The sequence below is a fragment of the Hippocampus comes genome, unplaced genomic scaffold (genome assembly GCF_001891065.2).
Source record: "Hippocampus comes isolate QL1 unplaced genomic scaffold, H_comes_QL1_v1.1 scaffold14, whole genome shotgun sequence".
Taxonomy (NCBI): Eukaryota; Metazoa; Chordata; class Actinopteri; order Syngnathiformes; family Syngnathidae; genus Hippocampus; species Hippocampus comes.
The window spans coordinates 1,968,582-1,989,152 of record NW_017805839.1 but is presented as its reverse complement, the minus strand read 5'-3'; the positions used below and the strand labels follow the sequence as shown (position 1 = coordinate 1,989,152).

At 43.6% G+C, this 20,571-nt stretch overlaps 1 protein-coding gene across 1 annotated transcript; it reads left to right on the top strand.

Annotated features, from left to right (window-relative positions):
- The first annotated feature begins 160 nt into the window (after positions 1-160).
- Positions 161-18,141, top strand: ctnnbip1 (catenin, beta interacting protein 1). The gene is made up of 4 exons (XM_019888017.1): positions 161-293; positions 9,528-9,642; positions 9,791-9,881; positions 15,994-18,141. Exons 2-4 carry the CDS (start codon positions 9,547-9,549, stop codon positions 16,050-16,052), a joined length of 246 nt encoding a protein of 81 aa, XP_019743576.1. The 5' UTR covers positions 161-293; positions 9,528-9,546; the 3' UTR covers positions 16,053-18,141.
- Positions 18,142-20,571: the final 2,430 nt, after the last annotated feature.

Sequence of the window (20,571 nt, the reverse complement as noted above, 5' to 3'; positions counted from 1 at the left end):
CTTCCTCTTGGGAAAATCTGCCGCATGTCAGTGAGTCATTTATGTATTTTGGGCTGTGTGTTCTTGGGATATTTATGGTTGAGCGTCGGACCTCGCCTGGGGGCCGCCCGGCGTGGGCCGGGCGGGCTATCGCTGCACAGCGCCCCGTGTGGCTAAACGTGGCGCTACCCAAAGAAGCAGGACCGCTGCGTTTTCGCCGCTGTGCGCCGACAGGAGGGATGTGACCCCGGAACAGGACGCCACACGCTCCATTCAAACACAGCGCACAAGAAAGAAAAGCTGGACCAGGAGGGGTAAGATCACCTTTGTTCATTCCTTGAAATGACAGTGGTCGGCTTCGGGCTATTTTCAAGAACGCTGGCTTCTCAGCTCTCTAGCAGAGTAGCGGCACCTGGTTGGCGTTCGCACCCAAAGGGAACTTGTTCATTCCAGGCTTTTGTCTCAGGCATGCTAGCCAGTTAGCTTGGCTGGTTAGCATCGGCTACTTTACTCAGCGGTAAGCGGCGACTCAATACATAAATAAAAAGACGTTAAGCCATACATAAACGCGAGTCGGTTATTCTGCACTTTGCCCGTGCTTGTGTTCCAGGGTGGGGGAAAAAACGTTGAAAAATCGTGACCAAAATGTTCGCTTGCTTGCTAGGCGGCAGCGCTGCTTCAGTTTGAACGTCCCGCAACTTGAACCCATCACTGCAATTATGGCTTTCTCTTTTAAAGAAAAACACATTTTACAGATCCGTTTCGTGAGTTTGATTTGTATTTCATTTAGATGGACGAGGGAAACGAGTGACAACGTCAGAGTAGCTGTCAGCCCAAAATAACATAAATAACATCAACAATTAGATTCACTCATTCGTCTGCATCACGACATAACAGTGTTTCCCAGCCTTTACTGGACTAAGGCGCACATTTTATATGAGAAAACTAGCTCACCAGCATTGAAAATCAGCATCAGAAAAGGTATCGAGTATAATGCATACTGTATGGTACAGTATGCATACATGCATACGTACAGTAGAGGTTAATTGTACCTGCAGAGCATTTTCTGCCTGTCACTATACGTAGCTGGCATGGGTAGATAGATAAAAGTGATGTGTTGTTCTTAATTTGATTTTTTGACGAACGAAGTGAAATTGCATAGTTTCCCGTGACACACTTTAGGATTTTTCCCAACGCATGAATGTACTGCCCCACAGTGGCTGTGATTCGTTGGCCCTATTTCAGTTATCAAATTATGCATGTGAATATAAAACCTATAAAGAGTGCGCTTGCTTCTATGTTCATGTTTTCCCAACCATGAATGTCCCTCAATTGGTTTTCCTGTCTGAATCCGCTAATGGCTCAACTCCTCCTCAGCTTTTCTATTTTTGGATCATGGATGCATTGTGCCACCCTGCCTCACAGTGTTCGCTTTCTGCATGTGAGATTGCTGACGGCCATTTATGTATTGTAGCTGGCACCCTTTCAGGAGTATTGGGGAGAGAGCCGGCCCGATTGGGGTCAAGTGCTGCAACCCCCTCCTGGCAGCGAGCGGCTTTTCTCATGTGCCGCAATATGTCAACCTTGCCCTGGTTTGCGCATCACCTTTAGTGAATGTCTTGCGGAGGCTGGATTCTGTTATTTTGGCAAAGTTGCTCAACAGTTGCCTGTGAGCTGCAGATGATTCAACCCCGCCCCCCCCCCATCTGCTTGGCTTGGCACAGGCTTTTGACACTTTGTCAGCATTACCGGGGCCATATAATAGCCTCCTGTGGTCTGTTAGATTGACTCGAAATGTGCATCTGCCCTTTTGTCGCTCAACGCCACTTGTCCAAACTAACAGATGGCTCCAGAAGACCACATGGTCCACTGAACAGCCGGATAATTTCCTTAATTGACTTTGGTGAAAATCAACAGAATAATAATGAGAGAAATCTTATTTTGAGAGTCCTCTGAATGTTCTGGACTCCCATTTCCATGAGAGTGCCGCCAAGTTGGCATTCTCATGGTAATGCGCAAAAAAAAAAAAAGGTGAATAGATGCACAAGGAGTTGTGCCATCGCGCAAACTACCGTTTTTCCCGGATTATAAGGCGCTGGGTTTTTTTTTCATTGTTTGACCGGGGGTGCGATTTATAGTCCTTCTAAACCAAAACGTCAACAACAAACCCCAAACCAGTACCACACGTGTCGTCAACAATTTCCCAGGCGTAGAACTTCATGTGAAGACGCCGTCTTTTTCAGCGATGTGCGTCCCGTCAGATGGAGATCTCACACCAGAAGGGGGAAGGGTGCACAGGGTTCTGGTGTGAGAGCTCCGCGGTGTTGTGTGTGTCCACTCAATCGGCCTCTGTTCTTACTGTTTCTCATCATGATAGACCCTTGGATATCGTTTTTAAACTACAGTGTCACAAGATGTTGTTGATAGCAATACAGCAGTAATCCGTCCAAATAAATGGCTCCCACTCCAAGGTACGCCTCCACCCATAATGTTACATTTCACCTCAAGGTGGAGCTTATTATTTTGGTATTACGACAATCACTTTTTAGTTGAAGCAGATCCGTTCAGTTGAGCTGGATTGTTGGGAGTTTATGCCTCAAGTGGTGACAACAAGACATGACCCACTTATCAATCACGTTTGCACAATCCAGTTCATCGCCATTGTTTGCCAAGACTGTAGCCATTGTTGTCGGCACGGTCCATGTGCGGAGGTGGCTTCAAACAAGGGCAGCCCGTCCACATTCAGTGAGTCGGAGCAAGCGTTTTCCTCCGGCCTCTGGGGTTTTGGCATCTGTTTTTCACCGCCGACTGCCAATTGTGTCCGTTCGCAGTTATTACCTCCGCTGGGCAGGACAAAAAACTGTGTGAATGAGTTTAGTAAACACCATTATATCTTGGAGCGGAACACAAAATGGATGCAGGGACCATTGAAACTCCAAAATACAGAGGACAGTGGCCAGGGGGTCTTCTGCAGTCTCCAGGACTGGGGGGGTTTAGCTTCATTTTGAACCTTGATTGTTTTGACCATTGTCGTTGAAGTTTATATGTCGGGATTTATTCATCACAATAAGACATTTTCAATCTGAAACGTTGTGAGACAGTCACAGAAATGTGAATGTCAAGAGTTTATTTTACTTTATTTCCACGGCCTGCCCTGTAGTTGGAATTGGTTTCGTTATTTGTTTTGATTGGGTCATGTTCAATGAAACATCAATGATTAATGTAACTGCATCGGGTTAAATTCTTCATGTCAATATTCATATGTTTATGAATACACCAAGTTAGAGCAAGACGTTTCTTCTATTTGCAGCATCGCTTCTTCGGACAATCTATTCCAAAGTAAAATTGATACTGCGTGAAATCCTTCAATGAATTGAAAATCAGTCAAAATGAATGGTGACTCTCGAACTGAATCGTCCCCTTGTGAATTGAATCGAATCGATTTTGAAATCTGAATCGTGACCAAGCCCTACGCGTGACACTGTGTTCACTTCATTGACCCTACACAGAGAGAAAGGGAAAAAAATGTTTTTGTAGCATGCAATTTGTATTTTATTTTATTGAGACTGTAAAAGTTTAACCCTTTCAGGGACAGCGATTATGACAGTGGACATCGTATGTTATCAGGTTACAGGGTGCATGAAAGGGTTAAAATGACTGAGGCAGTTATGCTATTAGGCTAACTAATTGGAGAATACCGAGTGCCTTGTGCTGCGCTAGTTCAGTCACTGTTTTCATTACCGAGCCGCATTATTGTGCAGTGCAGCTGGTTGGCAGCAAACCAGCTCAACGGAATAACTGTCCGGATTGACTTGGATATTCCAGTCTGTGGTCACATAGCTACTCTCCGGGACCGGGCCAGGTTGTTGGCAGCTCAGTTGGCACCCATTGCACCATGCCTGCAGCCTACTTAGGTTTCCCCACACATTGGCTGAGGTTACTCGTGCGCCTCGCTTGTGAATCCAAATTATTTGTCACGCGGTGGTTTTCTCCAGATCAGCCACAATTCGGCGTAGACATCTACTGTCATAATATGTCTCGGCTCCACTTAGTGTGACTGAACATTTTGGGAGGAGGCTCATTTTTTTGCCTCATATCCTGTTCATCTGCTTCCTGGAGGAGTTTGTTTAGTGAAAACAGTCCAGTGTTGTGCTCGTGTATCATGTGAGCTGGCGGATTCAGCCAAGTAGCAAGCGGCACAAGTGGACAGGGCCATGCCCAACACACTCTGCCCTTTGTGACCCTCTGCAAATATGAGGACCTATCACATTGCATGTAATCCCCGAAAGCGGACTCAGCTCAGTCGGTGTTAATTGTTAATAATATCTTTTTATGAGTTTCTCATCTTCTCTCTCAGATAGAAAAATGTTATGTCACCACTGTGTTATTTAAAACTTCATTCATTTCACTCTGTGATGTCTATTCGAAATGTTGCACGACTGCGTTGACGTCTGTGACATTCGGCAAATAAGGACTGAAAAGAGGCCCATCTTATTTGCACCAGCTGCTTGTCTTGTTCCAAATCCAAAAGTCATGATTTATTTTCTTTTCCACGTGCGCATTGATAGATTCTAGATTCCTCACAAAGAGGTGTTTGGAAAAACAAAATAATTAGCACACTATGCTTTCAAATGAGCCTGTAATCAACAACACAGCAATGCCGTTCATATTGTTGTGAATGGGACAGTCATCCGTTGAAAGGAAATCCCGGCCTTCGATGCACACGTGTACCAATGGCAACTTTGTGCTCCATTAAAAGAATTTGTCAGGATAAATGTCAAAACAAATCATGATACTATGAACCAGTGCTCCAGGATTCAGGAACTCCCCACGAATGCTGCAATTGTCCTCTCGCCTCCAGCGGACTGGATGCCAAAGATTTTTGCTGTCTTGGTGCAAGCAGGCAAGTGGGACTTAGAGGTAGTAACTGCACAAATTATTGCATTTAGCACCCGCAGATAACGGATTGAGGCAGAACACAGCCATTCATAAATTACAGATTTATCATCGAAGAAATAAATCCGTGACAAGGGATGGGTATTTTAACTATAGGTTTTCTTGGTGCGCCTGGATTGTGTACCGTATTTTCTGCACTGTAAGGCGCACCTAGAGCATTCAATTTTTTCAAAAGACAAAAATCCAACACCTTATAATCCGATGCCCCTTTTATACGGATCGATATTCTGATTTCTTGGATGTAGTATTTGTTCTGTAAAGTGCTTTACGTCTGCAGTGGTTATAAAAGCTCTAGATAAAAAATCTGTATTGATTTGTATTCCCTTTAGCGTAGCTCCATCTAGTGCAGGGGTGTCAAACAAATTTTTTGTTGCGGGCCACTTCGGAGTTACGGCTTCCCTCGGAGGGCTGATGCAAAATGTCAACGTTATTTATTTCCCATGACAATTTGACATTTCGGTCCAGATTTCAGCAAGGCTCATGAAAGTTGACACACAAGATTTGCTCCTGCGGGCCAGATCTGGCCCCCGGGGCATTGACTTTGACACCTGTGATCTCGTGGATGCATAATGCAAGCACAGCCACTGCTGTAGATTCTATTCTATGCACCTATATATGAAAAGTTTTAAAATAGGAAATGAAAGTGTGCCTGATACTCCGAAGCGCCTTACAATGTGGAAAATACGCTTCTTTCATGGTATAGTATGCCAATTTTTATTTATTTGCGTCACTCAAACTGTGTGGGGCTTTTAGCGCCGGCGTTAGTGAATTCTACGTTGATCAATGAGGCTCATTTGCATAGAGGTGGGCAATATCTCCGCCAAATATATGCATATTACCATTTAATTATACGTACAAATACCACCGGCGCACCGAGACGCATTCTGCTTGGTATCTCAGTTAGTGACGCCTTCCATTCATCATCTGCGCGTGCTTTGTGGATTAGTCACGAGCTTTTTGCTCCATTTTTATCAGTCGGCGCCACGCAAAAGCCACGCAATCCTTTCGTGAATTCAGCCCTCGGTGTTAAACAATCCAGTCAGTTTAAGGTTTATGCCATTGCTGCCTTTTAGTAACAGCATAGGTTGTTCCCAAAATTGTTTTACTTCTTGACTTGAAAAACAACATCAATGGGTGAATTTGAGGCCCCTTTTCTGACTTCTTGGAAAAGCCCCAGTGAGCTAGGCTAAAGTGTTGGGATCAAAGGATGAATGTCCTGCCTGTTCAAAATGACATTAAAGCACTGATGCTGGATGGTCTCATCACTTTTTGTGCCGGCTGGTCGAATGCATTTGCTAAGCAAATCATTCAATCAGTCAATCAATTCTGTGCCTAAGCAATAAACAAAACGAATAATTGAATATCCAGAGACTTTCTGAGTGGATTGATTTGTGAGTTCATTTGTTCCTCTAATTGCATAGTTAAGATTGACAGTGAGAAAATAAGCATGATATTTTTATTTTATTATTAGTTTTTTTTAATTGCTTGGTTAGAATACAAATTACAACCTTCGAGACAGTGTGCTGCCAAGGTACCGTGAGGACACTTTGTCCACATTTTCAAACACCGAGCACCGACAACAAGCGAATCCAAATGTCCCTTTCATACAAGCAGTCATCCTATTTCATACAGAAAATGAATCTGGAACATTAAAGCCCCCCTTAGAAGCAGATGTACAAATGTTATCAAGTCTCAAAATAGCTATGAATATTAATGATCCTTTGTTGTACTATCGTTCCATTCTTGGGAGGGGCAGGGGTTTTCAAGCACCGTTAGGCGATTAGTCATTGATCATCCACTAGATCCAAGGCAACATTGTAATTTAATATATTTTTAATTTTTATTTATTTGTTGTCTGTGGAGTGTGCAGAAAGCAGATGAAATGTGTGTCTGCGTCTGCCTCCAGGTTTGACTCATGATGCGGCATGCTTTGGCCAGTGATGTCAGACATAAAAATAGGAAGCCAAATTAAAAGATTAGTCTATATTTCACACTCTAAAAACACTTGGGTCAGAAGTAACGAATTTGAGGTTACATTTGACCCTATTTCTATGTTTCAAAAAAGGAATCGTTCCTTTTTTTCATTTGTATTAGTATATTAATTATAATTCCCCCAATTGTTTTGATCGTAATAAACCAACATTAAAACTTTCACATCTCTGTTCGGCCCTGACAAATGAATTCATTAAATAGCCATTTTCAAAAATCTGCCAATTTTATGTACTGATTTTGCACGTTAACTTAACAAAGGCCTATTTACTCCTTTGTGTTAAATGTCAAATGTTCTCCATTGTAAGTGTTAAATTTGAATTCATATTTATTTGAAATACTGTCAGTGATTAATCTGATATTTTAGTCTGACAAATATCAGGAATCCACCTCAAAAAGTGAAAACAGGTTCCACCCAAAAATAATGTGAACAGGTGAATTGTTCAAGAGCCAACCTTGAATAAGTGGGGGTTCCTTGTATTAGTATCTGGTATGAATTCCCTCACATATTTAGTTTCATTTTGTGCTGAAGTACATATTTTCGAACCCCTGAAAACTCAGGCACTCTGCTTAACATGTCGGAAGATAATGCTGAAAGCCAACGCCCTTGGAAAAGGTGCACGGGATCAGATCAGAGTCAATTCGCATGCTCCCACTGACACCCAAAACAGCAGCTCCATCCAAGTACCCGCCTTTCCATTTGAGCCAGCTCTTGAATTAACTATCACTCTCCATCAAAGAGCTGTCAACATTTATTAGTGGTCCTTTTATATCGATAAAAGGCCCAATTAAATTGCCAGAACCGTCGGAGTCACTGTGACTCTTGACGACAAAATTCTTCAGGAAGGAACGCATCCTTTCTTGCATACTGATATTCTCCTCGCCGCGGTTTATATTTGGTTTCATTTAGATTCATGACTCTTTTGCGTAAAGCCGAGCTTGCGCTTACTCAATTAGCAAAAGCCGGTGTGCATTTTAGCACCGTTAGATGTCACATTCCCATTACACCGGTTGGATATGAAGCCGCACCGCATGCTTGGCGCATATGATAGGTGGGATCTAATGCAACAGCAGCTGACCTTGATGTGTGTGTGTGTGTGTGTGTGTGTGTGTGTGTGTGTGTGTGTGTGTGTGTGTGTGTGTGTGTGTGTGTGTGTGCGCGCGCGCTTTGCCAGCGTTTTTTTATCACCTTCCCTACTTCCTCCCCCTTTGCCTGTATTTTGCATCTCTGCAGACAGAATAGCAGTGAAAATAGGTCATTAGTTAGACCGACAAGAAGAGATGGAAGGAGCAGGCAGGGATGAGATCTGTAGAGGGGAAAAAAAAAAAAACCTTACATTAAATATTAATGAGTCCTTGACAACTGTGTAGCCAGGACGACTGCCGAGCTTCTAACGATTTATTCCTGTCTCAGGAGGGGGAAGGGTGCACAGGGTTCTGGTGTGAGATCGTCATTTTACCAGACTGTACAACATTGGACCTGCATTTTTTTTTTCTTGCCCTCTCCTTTTGCCTTTCTGGATAATGAACGTTTATATTCAGTCGTAGGGCTGCACAATATATCGAGAGAAAAAAATACCCTGTGCAATATGCGTAGCACAAAGAGGTGCATTAAGTTTCATATGGAAGTGTATGCTTTTATCTGACTGCCATTTCTTGAGTTACATGTTAAATATCATAATAACATCTATATTGCAATATTCAACACCCACAGCACATATCATGTTTTTTTTTCCAATGCAGCTCTACTCAATGCTGTTGCTAAAGTAGTGCAAGGTCCTCCATGGCTAGTCTATAAATCAGGGGTGCCCAACTTTTTATGACCGAAGATCTACTTTTCAAGCCATCCAACCTCCCGCGATCGACCATTACCTCATGTGTATGCATACACACACGCACGCGCATACGCACGCACGCGTGCCATGATGAGCAACAGCCATAACGGCCCCTAACATGAATGTAACCAAAAAATAAAGTAGATGCAAGAGTTTGTGAAAAGGAAATCAGTACCTACATTACTGGGAGACCTGACGTGGAGGCGCGGTACGCACTTTTGCAGCGTGTTAATATGTATGAACATTACTATCGTAGCTGACGTGTACTGTTTCAAAATGCTTCTCCTGATTCCCATTCTTTGCCATCTGTGAAGTGCAGAAGATACCAACTTTGAATGAGAATTTAAAAAGAAAGAGAGAGAGAGAGAGAAAGAGAGAGAGATCGCAATTTCAAGAGTGCCCTTTGCCAAAAGGACCAAAATAAATGTGGATTGTTGTACACAGAAAAAGTCACAGCGACACCAGTTGGGACTGCAGCTATCAAATGTTTTTAGAATCAATTTTTTTTATTGATCGGAGTAATCAGGTCAGGCGGCATTAAACAACATCATGTGCATGTTGAGGTGTAGGTATTATTGTTGTCCACTTGTCCTCACGTTCCGCACTAATATCTGTGACTTGGAATGCATGTGGCCTGAAAAGGTGGAAGCCTGGCCCGGTAAGTGGCTGTGTTTCATTGTGTGTGTGTGTGTGTGTGTGTGTGTGTGTGTGTGTGTGTGTGTGTGTGTGTGTGTGTGTGTGTGTGTGTGCGTGTGGGTGTGTGCGCAGAGCCACAGGAGCAGGGGGGATGAACCGCGAGGAGGCCCCGGGAAAGTCTCCTGAAGACATGTACATCCAGCAGAAAGTGCGGGTCCTGCTCATGCTCAAAAAAATGGGGTCAAATGTACGTGCGACACATTTTGGTTACCCTATTCATTTACATGGTGTGAGAAATGTGCAACACAAAGTCTAACTGCAATCATAATCACACTGTGCGCTGCTGAAAGAAGATTGATGATTTATTTCTGATATATTGTGAACACAATTTGCAGCTTACGCCAAGTGAAGAGGCTTTTCTCCGGAATTATGCAGGTGTGGTCCACAGTCAGATGAGCCAGCTGCCACAGCACAGCATCGATCAGGGTAAGGCTGACTCACACGCAGCAGAGCATCCGGTTTAATGTATTCCCACGTCACAGAGGCACTTTTGTGACACCCACGCAACTGGAAGTAATCCCTGTGCACATTTTTTTTCTGGCGTGTGCGCTCCAGCAAGACCTCACAGATTCCCTGACTCAAGCCCTCTGAGTGTCCCACAGCACTCTGGGATTACTCACACAAGCAAACAAAACTGACTGCAAGAGAATGAATCATCCTGTGTGCTGCGTGTGCATTTTTTTAACAGTCTCTTTCCACACATGTCCCGGGCAGAGCTCTGAACGGCACTAGTCTGACCTCTGTCAGCGTGATCAAGCGTTCAGAGATGTGATTTAGTGAGAGATGGTTGCTGTGATGGATTTTTGCCACCAGAGGGCGCCTTTGACCACATTTTACTCCAACCGCGCCTTCCTCGTGAAACTGCCATCAGATGGCACTCTCATGGCGCTACATAAAAACAATGCACAGACCTGCCATAGACTGCAGTATTTAATGCTGTTCTGTATCATATAACTAGTGTTACACATACCACAAAAAAAATCAATTTTGGCCCTTACAAAATGGAAGTCAGTTTTTATTTCACATCAGTTTGTACTGCATGTCCTTGCATGCCCCTCCCCACTTTTTTTAGAATACTGGCGATATATCTGTGCAAGTAGGGAGACCCTCAGTACTTATGAACAAACACAGCTGGCAAAAAGGTGTGCTGAGTATCCATTATACATCACAGAAAGAGACAGTTCAGTGTCTGTTGGCAGACTGCCGGCCCCCCTCCCACTGTGTGCTAATAAATAATTAGTGGTGTTCATCTTATCCAAAGTGCAGTAATTAGGCCTCATGGAGCTCACTGTAGTGCCGTTAATCACTTGGAAATGTTCAATCCGGCGCTCAAGGACATTCGTTACAACCATCGAGGTGATTTGAAAGAGACGCATTGGATATGAATTTCACAATCTGATCTTATTTACATGTAGCAATCGCGCGACGCTATATGTGATTGTTTTTAATCTGATACTTGAATCCGGAAATGACTCCTCTGTAATTGTTATTGCTATTGTTGTGTATAAATTTAAGGCAATTTAATATAATGAGGAATAACTGCATAATATACTTTTGCGGGATAATGAAAGGAAATGAAAGTTTCTTTGCAATTATAAGGTTGTTTTTTTTTTTTTTTCTTTTTTTTCCAAGTGAGCTGGAGTACTGAAAGGGATCAAGCTGTACACACCTTGTTCGTGGCGTGATCTTCAAAATGACAAAAATTGACATTTTCTCAACCTCACAACAGCTGCAGCAGAATGTGTTAATAGCATGATAGCACCCTTTTTTACGGCTTCCTCCTTCCTTGTGCTGGTGTGATTATCTTTAATGGACCCGCGTGTTGTTTTGTTGCCGCATGACATAGCACGTGCCATCCATGTCAGGTTGGTATGAAAACTGTGATCAAAAAGTAACGCGTCTATATTTGCTTCAGCGGTTGGCATTTTGAAAGACTCTCGGGTGGATGATGACTCCTCCGTCTCAGCATGTCAAGTGTCCGTTATTGGCTTCCTCTTCTGAACAGCAAGATGTCATGCCTTTGACACGACACAGCAATATGCTGATAATTTGGAAACGCATTGAAGCCATCCAAAAAAAAAAAAAAAAACACACAATGGTCACATGGCTCCTTTTGTAAAGCAGCGTCCCGGGGGGGGGGGGGTTTTTCAGTGGCATGTGTCAGACCACAGCCTCATCGATTAGGCGCCAAGGCCACAACAATCATGATGAGTTGTGAAGTCGTGCTGCACTCAGTACACTTTGAGTTGGACAAGCAAATTCTCATTTTGAAGGGGGGTTGCAATGTAATCTGGCCAGAAGTGCCCCGCTGCTCTAACACAAGCTGCGGTTTCTTCTTTGCGCAGAAACTTGAAACATCAATGCGGGCATTGCTCGTACAGATTTGCATTGGACCTATTTTTAATTGGCTCATTACCATACACGCAAAGACGAAATATTTTGCAATTTTAATCAGGCCGAGTGGGGGCAGCTTTTCTGTCATGGTTTTGAAAATGGGTTCTTTGATTTATTTATTTATCTATCTATTTTTATCTGCTGTTGATACCCTACGGTTTGTTGCGGTTTGTGGTTTGACTTAGATTCCTGCCAGATCCCAATTAAAAATTAGGAAAAACAATTTTTGCAATATAATATCCTGTGGTAATATTATCAAAATAAAAATGAGGGTAACTTAGAGATTGTACTCTTTCATTGTTTTAATTCAAATACTGTACAGCATTGGTATAAAAAAAAAATAATAATAATAATTAAATAGGAAGCCAGACCACTGTCCTCCTTATCCTTATTAAGAAAGCAAAGTTCTTCTGCCCCAGAAACAGAAGGACTCCTCAACAAAGGCGCAGAGATACGTAAAGGAGTTGCCATAGCAACCTCCCTTGTCCCAGGAAATCTTAAACTCCCCTGTGGGCTTTCGGTGTTGTCGCGACACATTGCAGCGGTAGATTGGAATAAGAAGCTAGCTGGAGCGTTAATTACACAGCCAAAGTGTGATATTTTAATTCTCGTTTGTCAGAAGCATCTGCTCATGCATAAATATGGGCTCTTGTTTCACTTGATGACCTTGAAGTTAGAGGAATGTCCTGTTTTGCTGAACAATTTTCGATAAGGCAGACCTGTCGTGTAAGGCTGGATTTCCAATGAAAAGTGATCCAGCGCAAATATTTCAAATATATTCATTTTAGCCTTCAGTGTGCTTTTATCTTTATGTCAAAAATGTTTCCGTGCAAATGTGCCACCTCTGTCTCAAGCTCCTTCAATCAGTCTTCTGTTTGCATCAGAGAAGCCATCCAAATCGTCTTTCAATTTGTAGGGGGGGAAAAAAACTTGAATACTCATTTCATGTTTCTTCCTTTCAGGTGTCACTAAGGCGTAGTGTCGGCTACGGGTGCAATTACTGTATTTGACGCAGACACAAGGCGCATTGTCTTATTGGATGCTTGCATGGTAAAATGTACGCTATCTTAAAAAAATACGGTGCGTATCTCTGCCATGCTGGTGCCCTTCTCTACAATGTGGTTCACCGGGATGGCGAAAGTGAGTGGCGCCTCGTTCATGTTGGTGATGTGGTTGGGCTGCATGTGTTCGTCTGCAATCTTTTTGTTGCATTTCGAAAGGCAAAGTATGCTTGTCAATTATCACTTGCCGTAGCCCAAGCGGGTGAACTAGAAATGTAGGGATTGGTTGAGAGAACAGTCGGTATTGGAAGCCAAGTGAGGCCGGCAGAGCGGCAGAATAAAGAATTAAAATCTCCAAGAAAGCGTCTATATTTAATTTAACGCAGAACATTACACTTTTTACTGCAGTCGCAGCGGAAGTTGGCCGGCTTTTCCTTGTAATCCACCGGATGTTGCTGCGCACGGTCGTCCTAGCCCGGATGGATAGATGGCGCCGTTTCATGAAACAAAAGCACCATGGATTCGTTGATCTTAAATTCTCTCACGGCTGCTCGAATTCCCATGGTCCTCCGCGTAGCTTTCAAACTGTGCCTCGTAAGCGTGTCCCTTCATAGGTGCCATTTTTTCCGGATGATGTTTTGCACACTGCATGTCCCAGCACCTACTGGGCGCGTGCTTTTAGCGTCCTCTTTCATGCCCACCCTTCCCACTTTAACGTCCACATGCTGTCCTCAGTTACGTCTGCCTTTCCTCGAAATAAGCACGGTGTTGTCACATCAGTCAATCAAGCGGACCCTTTATTGAAGTCGCACAACAGCATTCACAGATTATGGATCTCGATGCAAATATAAAATGACCCGCTTTATTAGGCACCCCCCGTCCATTTTGGAGAAAATTTAAGCCTTTTATGTACGTCTTATGGTCGTGAAAATACGCTACCTGCTTGTTGTTGTCAACGTGTTAAGCTTGAGCGCTCATACAGCGGCTTGGGGAGTCACAGATTGTGACCCAGAAGCGAGAACAATACTTGGCCCACGACGAAGGAAACATTCGGCATTCGGGCTGCTTTTTCAGAGGATGAAACTTCTCAACTTTCTAATGCCTCCTCATCAGAAAAGACTCCATCTCTCTCACTTGAACCCAGTTGATGTTTGCGAGTCGCACACACTCCCTAAAATCTTGCACTTAGTGATTTTTAGCGGTGATCCATCTCCATTTGTGTGTTTTGAAAACCAACTCACCAAAGTGTCTTTCTTAGCACGTTAGCAACCGCAGCTATTCTTCCCCTCACAGTGTTTACGTTGTGCAAATGGGATCACATGCCTGTTTTTGGAAGCTGTTTCTGCCGCCGCTGTTGCTGTAATCCCCGACCCAGAAGGGGACATCTCCCAACTATTGCCAGACAACTGAGCTGTGTTGAAACGAGCTAAAAGCACTTTGCCTGCAGCATTCTGGCCATTATCTGTCGCCTGGCAACGGCTTTCAGAGGCCCGGCCTTTCCAGTGCGTCAGCCGCAGCTTCTTTGTGTCGTCTTTCATTGTGTATCAAAGGGTGTGCGTGTTTGTTTGTGGCCGAGCAAGGTCCGAACATGACTCATAAAGTGAAACAGAGTCACTTTGCCGGCCCTCCTCCAAGTTCCCGTCCTCCCTTTTAGTATTGCTGCTCAAGCTAAGCGATGTTAAACGTTTTGTTTTTCGGCCGAACGCGAGGTGTCGCGTAATTGTTCATTCTCTCGACGCGCACCTGCCTTTCTTAACAGCAAATATCAAGACGCCGTCTCCTGTTTGTTCTCGCTTGTTGGCCGGCTTCATTACCATAACCTCATTTAGTCGGCCAGTGTGCTGCCACGAGACATGAAGCTTAAAAGTTCACATTAAAAGCACCGAGACAGGAAAAAAAAGAAAAACACCCTGCCAAGCTCGACCTGAATGCCATACAGAAACATAATTGTCTCAGTCTGTTGAGGAGTGTCTGATGTTTGTGCCAAATAAAGGAGAAAGCTCAAGGTTTCTGGCCTACTTCAATATCTGCACAGTAATTAAGTCCAACAGGCACTTGAGGGCTGTAGAGATAACAGCTTTTTTCTTTTTCTTTTTCAATCACTAGCTGCTGCTTTCTTCGTGACTGAAAAGGTGTTAGCGGCGTCAATGTCAACATTCAGCTTATCGACACAGGCACCAGATCACGAGTTGAACAAGAAATGCCTTTTTCAATTGGAAACTGAGTAGATGTGCACATGGCTGGATGTTGTTGGATGTTAATTGACTTCTTTTCGATGATTTTTCATTTGTGTCCAGTTTCGATGGACAGTTTGTGAGGTGAAGCTCAAAAGATTTGAGCGCATGGAGAATTTTCCACATAAGCTGTAATTAAATTCAGCATTGTTAGGTTATTTGTAGATTTTTAATGAATGGTGCAGATAAAATGGTAGCCCCCAATTCTAACACTGCTTTCGGCCAGGTATGCAACGACAAATCAGCCGATTTTTGTCGTTATTTTTGCCTCTTCCTGGCCGGAGTGCCCGGTTTTCTCCGGGCACTCCGGTTTCCTCCCACATTCCAAAAACATGCATGGCAGGCTGATTTAACACTCCAACTTGTCCCTAGGTTTGAGTGTGAGCACGGGTGGTTGTTTGTCTCAATGTGCCCTACGATTGGCTGGCAACCGGCTCAGGGTGTCCCCCGCCTACTGCCCGGGGACGGCTGGGGTAGGCTCCAGCACCCCCCGCGACCCTAGTGAGGATAAGCGGATCGGAAAATGGATGGGTGGATGGTTCAGACTTTAGCAAGCATCATGGAAAAGTTGACATGCTTGGTTTGCTCTCGTGGGCCACACAAAATGATATGGCGGGCCAGATCTGGCCCCCGGGCCTTGAGTTTGACACGTGTTTTATAAGATCGCCTTGTAAGATTATCCTTTCGTGTGAGATGAGTCAAGAGTGGATTTGTCTGATTTGTCCAAATGGGTCCAAAACCAATCAGGTCAAACCATCTTCAATAATGAACGATATTTGATGAGCGGCAATACAACAGACCGCCCGATTTAGGCTGAAGGTCAACTGACGTCTGGCGGGATATGCTGACGGATTGAACTTCCAAAATCACATTCCAAAAACATGTCCCGTCTGACTCTTTGTCTGACAGGCGCAGAGGACGTAGTGATGGCGTTCTCGAGGTCAGAGACGGAGGATCGACGACAGTGACCACGAAGCCCCCCCACCCCAATCCCGCCCCACCCGTCCCCGGATATGTACGCAACACAGATGAGCTCAAGTGTGAAGGATCGACCTGGAAGGGACGGACAGACCTGTTCTGTCGGTCTGCCTTCCAATTTGGAGGAGACACACTGAAAGCGGATCGCCGCGGGTCAACTCCTTCCTCATCCATCAAAGCGGATGACTGTGATAATGCTCAAATTGTGTGGATGAACATCAAACGTAGTTTCTTTTTTTTTTTTGGTTTGTTTGTTTATTTTGTCGGTCACGCGTTGGATCAAGTGAGAAGCAGCGATGTGAAGTGACTGTGTCATGATTGATCTGTGCGGCCTCTTTTTATAAACACCCACTGCTCCTTTCAGAAAGTCGCGACATAAAGTCTCGGAGGCGTTCTACCGATCGTCTTGTCATTCAGCGGCAAACACGGACCATTCCTTTGGTGTGTCCAGCCCCCCCTCCAACCAGGTATTGATTTGTCTTGTTGACCATCACAATTTTACCACCGACCCCGTCAACATTACGGCAATGAGTCAGGTTTTGTCCACGGCCATGTTAATTCCTACCTCCGAGGTCAAAAAGATCAATGCCCGCACACTCTAAGGAGTTTTGAAGAAAAAAACAAAATTCCCTACACGTTAACACATTTGTCAATGCTCGGCCGTGCGTTTTAATATGAAGCCGGCATTAGAGCTATTCTCTTCCAAAATAGAAAAGAAAAATAACATGGTCATCACACACATTTCAAAGAGCACACGTGTAAAGGCTTACCAACTAACAGTTTTGGGAAAGCTCAGTGTTGAAGAACAAAAAAAAATGTTTTTAAAAATAGGAGTGTACACATGACCCCTTCTTCTTTTTTGGTTGAATGCACGCATGCCAAAGCGAGCAGCGAGCTGATGTGCGCGCAGGTGTTCACGTTCACAGCAGACCGGCCATTCATCACCGGTGGCCGATTATAGCCGGTGACAGGATCAGTGTGATTTATGTGTAAAACATTGCGTGGAAGGGGATTTTCTTTTTTAAACCCCCTTCCTCCCCCTTCCCCACATTTGAACCGAAGCCCCACTTTGCGCTTGTGCTGCTTTATTTTTGAACAAGTGTGAACAAAAAAAAAAAAATTACATGAGAAGACACAGGTGCACATTCTGCCTAAAGCATGGCAGTTGTTGGTTTTGGGTTATTGAGACAAGGGGGGGGGGGCTTTCTTGTACAGTTACTTGGGAAAAGTGATTGTGTGCTTTTTTTTTTTTATAGCACATTGAGACATTTGTTTAAAAAAAAAAAAGACATGTAATTTATTGTTTACTGAACCGATTCATGTTCCTCGAACCTATCGTTGCGGTGATCAAAAGTATTTGTTCACTTTTAACTCCAAGCAACCAAAACGGCAGAACTGTGTGTGCTATTTTTTTTTTTTGTATTGTCTCTATTGCACTACTATCAAATGGGAGATTGGCAAAAATATAAATAAACAGACAGATTCTGTTCAGACTGGAGAAAAAAAAAGTCTTTTACTCGACTCGGCATATTGATCTTAACTAATCAGGGTGCTTTTCTAGTTGCGCTCAGTATTTAATGTGTTTTGACTACACTTGGTGTAATTTAATGATGTCATTGTAACGTTTGAAAGTCTCGCACGTCTGCCGAGGAGCTTCGCCTCGTCTCACCTTGACCGTTGTGCGCTTTTTATTCCCTTTTTCCCCCCTTTAATGTCCTTAGCAATCATTGTAAACAGCAAAGAAACATCTTTGCTTCCTTTTTTTGTTTGTTTGTTTGTTTTTGTCTATGCATACTTGTTTTCCTCTTCTGAAGCCGTCTTACTGTACATTTTGCTTATCAGGGTTGTTCTGCAACCTTTGTTACTGTGCGTGCGTGCGTGTGTGTGTGTGAGAGAGAGAGAGCACGCTGCTGTTGGATTTTTACTGTGATTTTCATTTTTAGAAGAGGAGACTTTGTATATTATTTTAATCTCAGTCAACATCGATTCGTTGTTTTTTGTTTTGGCTGCTGACAATGTCTTGACCGAAAGCTTCCAAACCTATACCAACTGAACCATTAAAGGCATTTGAAACGGTGACTGCTGTCTTTCATTCATGTCATTACCAATCCCTAACCTCATAACCTGACAATACGTCTGAAGATTCGATCTTTTCAAAATGAAGGCCTTGATGGAGATGGGTTTTTATTATTATTATTATTACAGTATTCACAATATTTAAGGGGGCTCATTTTCTTTTTAGATCACAAAAACCCGGGTGTGTGCTGGCTGCAATTGAGGCTGCTATTGAGTGTGTTTGTACGTGTGTATCTCCCACTGAGTGAGGCAAAACCAAGAGGAATCTAGTGTGGAGGAGGGCTCGGCACGCGGCAGTCATGCAACTTTAAGAGCCAACACAAAGCTGCGTGCATGCGGACACTCCAAACATCGCGGCCCACCCTTCATCTCATGACTAAGAGATGAGATGGTCGGTCAGATCCTCACCATTGCTCATCTCCTCACAAGCAGCATGCCGAACCTGTTTTCATGAGCTCGTTAAACACCGGTAATTTAAGAAATTCCGATTTTCTTGAATGCAACGTGTGGCCAGGCTGCGGATGATTTTGGCGTCGTGGGATTGCATGTTGGAAAAGGTGTTCCCGAGTCTTGCTCAGGTGTGTCTTAGGCTGCCGACAATAAACGGCTACTCTATAAAAAATGTGCCGTTTTACGATATAGCGTTTGTTCAGGCAGTCAGAAAACCGGGCACTATCTGTACGGTATCAATATCAGTGGGCAGTCGGTGACACACCTGCGCCTCTGTTTATCTTCCACACGCGCGTGACGTCGATGGACTTTCTTGGCAAAGGACAAGTGCTCAGTAACACAGATTTGTGAGGATTTGAAAGAAGAAGGCCTCTTGTGTTCATAGAAAAAGATCGTTCAGTTCAGCTCGTGAAAAATGCGTTCAAACAGCCTCGAGCAGGGCGACACCCCTGCTCTTGGGTCCAGAAAGCATATCATATTGCCTGAGACCAAGTTGTTGTAACTGACTGTCACAGTATCAATCAAAATATGCATGTCCTTGTTAAGAATTGTTTTTTTTTCCAAATGCTGAATCGTTTTGTGAATGATTTTTTCCCCCCAAAATGTTCAAAAATAATCCGCCCACTAGTAATATTTCAAAACAGTGAAAATAACATAGGAGATGTGTACCATCCAGTATATGCTCTCAATATCCCCTCATTGTCAAATCATTTGTGTCTCACGTCCTTTTCTCTTTTTTACCCCAATATAACACACAGACACACATTTTTTGTTGAAACATGGCTCGTATTGACCCCAAAATGTGCCTGGGTCACCCATGCATATTTTTGGTGTACTAAGGAAACAAACCTAACAGTAGGATTCAGTGTCATCCAAATGTAGACAAGCTAACCGCTGTCAAACTACCTTTGTTCGATAAAATGCGACGACTCACCCTTTTAAGGAGATTGGAAACTGAACAAGAAGGTAATTTTGCAGTGAACTTGTGGCATTTCATCAGAATTGCTTTTTCTCAGCCCCAGAACATTCCCTATATCACAGAAACTTCCATTTCAGATTCAATGAGTTCCATTAATGGTACACTTCTCTGATGGTGTCACACAAAAAAAAACTAAACTAAACTAAATACACACTTTTGTTTGATGTAACTTTTGAGGCATATTTTTCAAAAACGTTTTTTGACCAGCCATCTGTTCTTTCTCTTTATATCAGTGAAACACAATATGGTATAGTACCATGTCCTCCTCCAGGATTCCCACTCCCATGTATCCGCTCAAACACACACGGACAGAGATATCGTTATTGGAATTTGGCACCACTTAAACTTTGCATCACGGGACCCATTAACGGCTGACGCTTTCAAATTTCAAGTCAATGAAACATTCATCATCCGTCAATTTTAAAACCTCCGCCAGTACAATTTCTGCCAAACAGTACATCCTGTAAATGTCATTACTAAAAGTACATCACACAGATTCTGTTATCACAAGAGCTTTGAGATAGCCTGTATTTGCTTCCTGGAATAGTCCACTACAGTGGTAGTCAGCTGCAATAATAAAATATTGAAACGGTATCGCGCAACCTTTCATACCAGTGGCTAGTCAGAGTCTACAATGAACCAAACATGAAATTCACCTTTTTTTATTCATTCATTTTCCGATCCGCCTCATCCTAACAAGGGTCGCGGGGGGGGTTCCTGGAGCCTATCCCTGCTGTCTTCGGGCAGTAGGCGGGGAACACCCTGAACTGGTTTCCAGCCAATCGTAGAGCACATGGAGACAAACAACCACCCGTGCTCACACTCACACCTAGGGATGATTTGGAGTGTCCTATCAGCCTGTCATACATGTTTTTGGAATGTGGGAGGAAACCGGAGTACCCGGAGAAAACCCACACATTCCCGGGGAGAACATGGAAACTCCACACAGGGAGGCTGGAGCCGGGATCGAACCCACGACGTTTGCACTGTGAGGTCGACGCGCT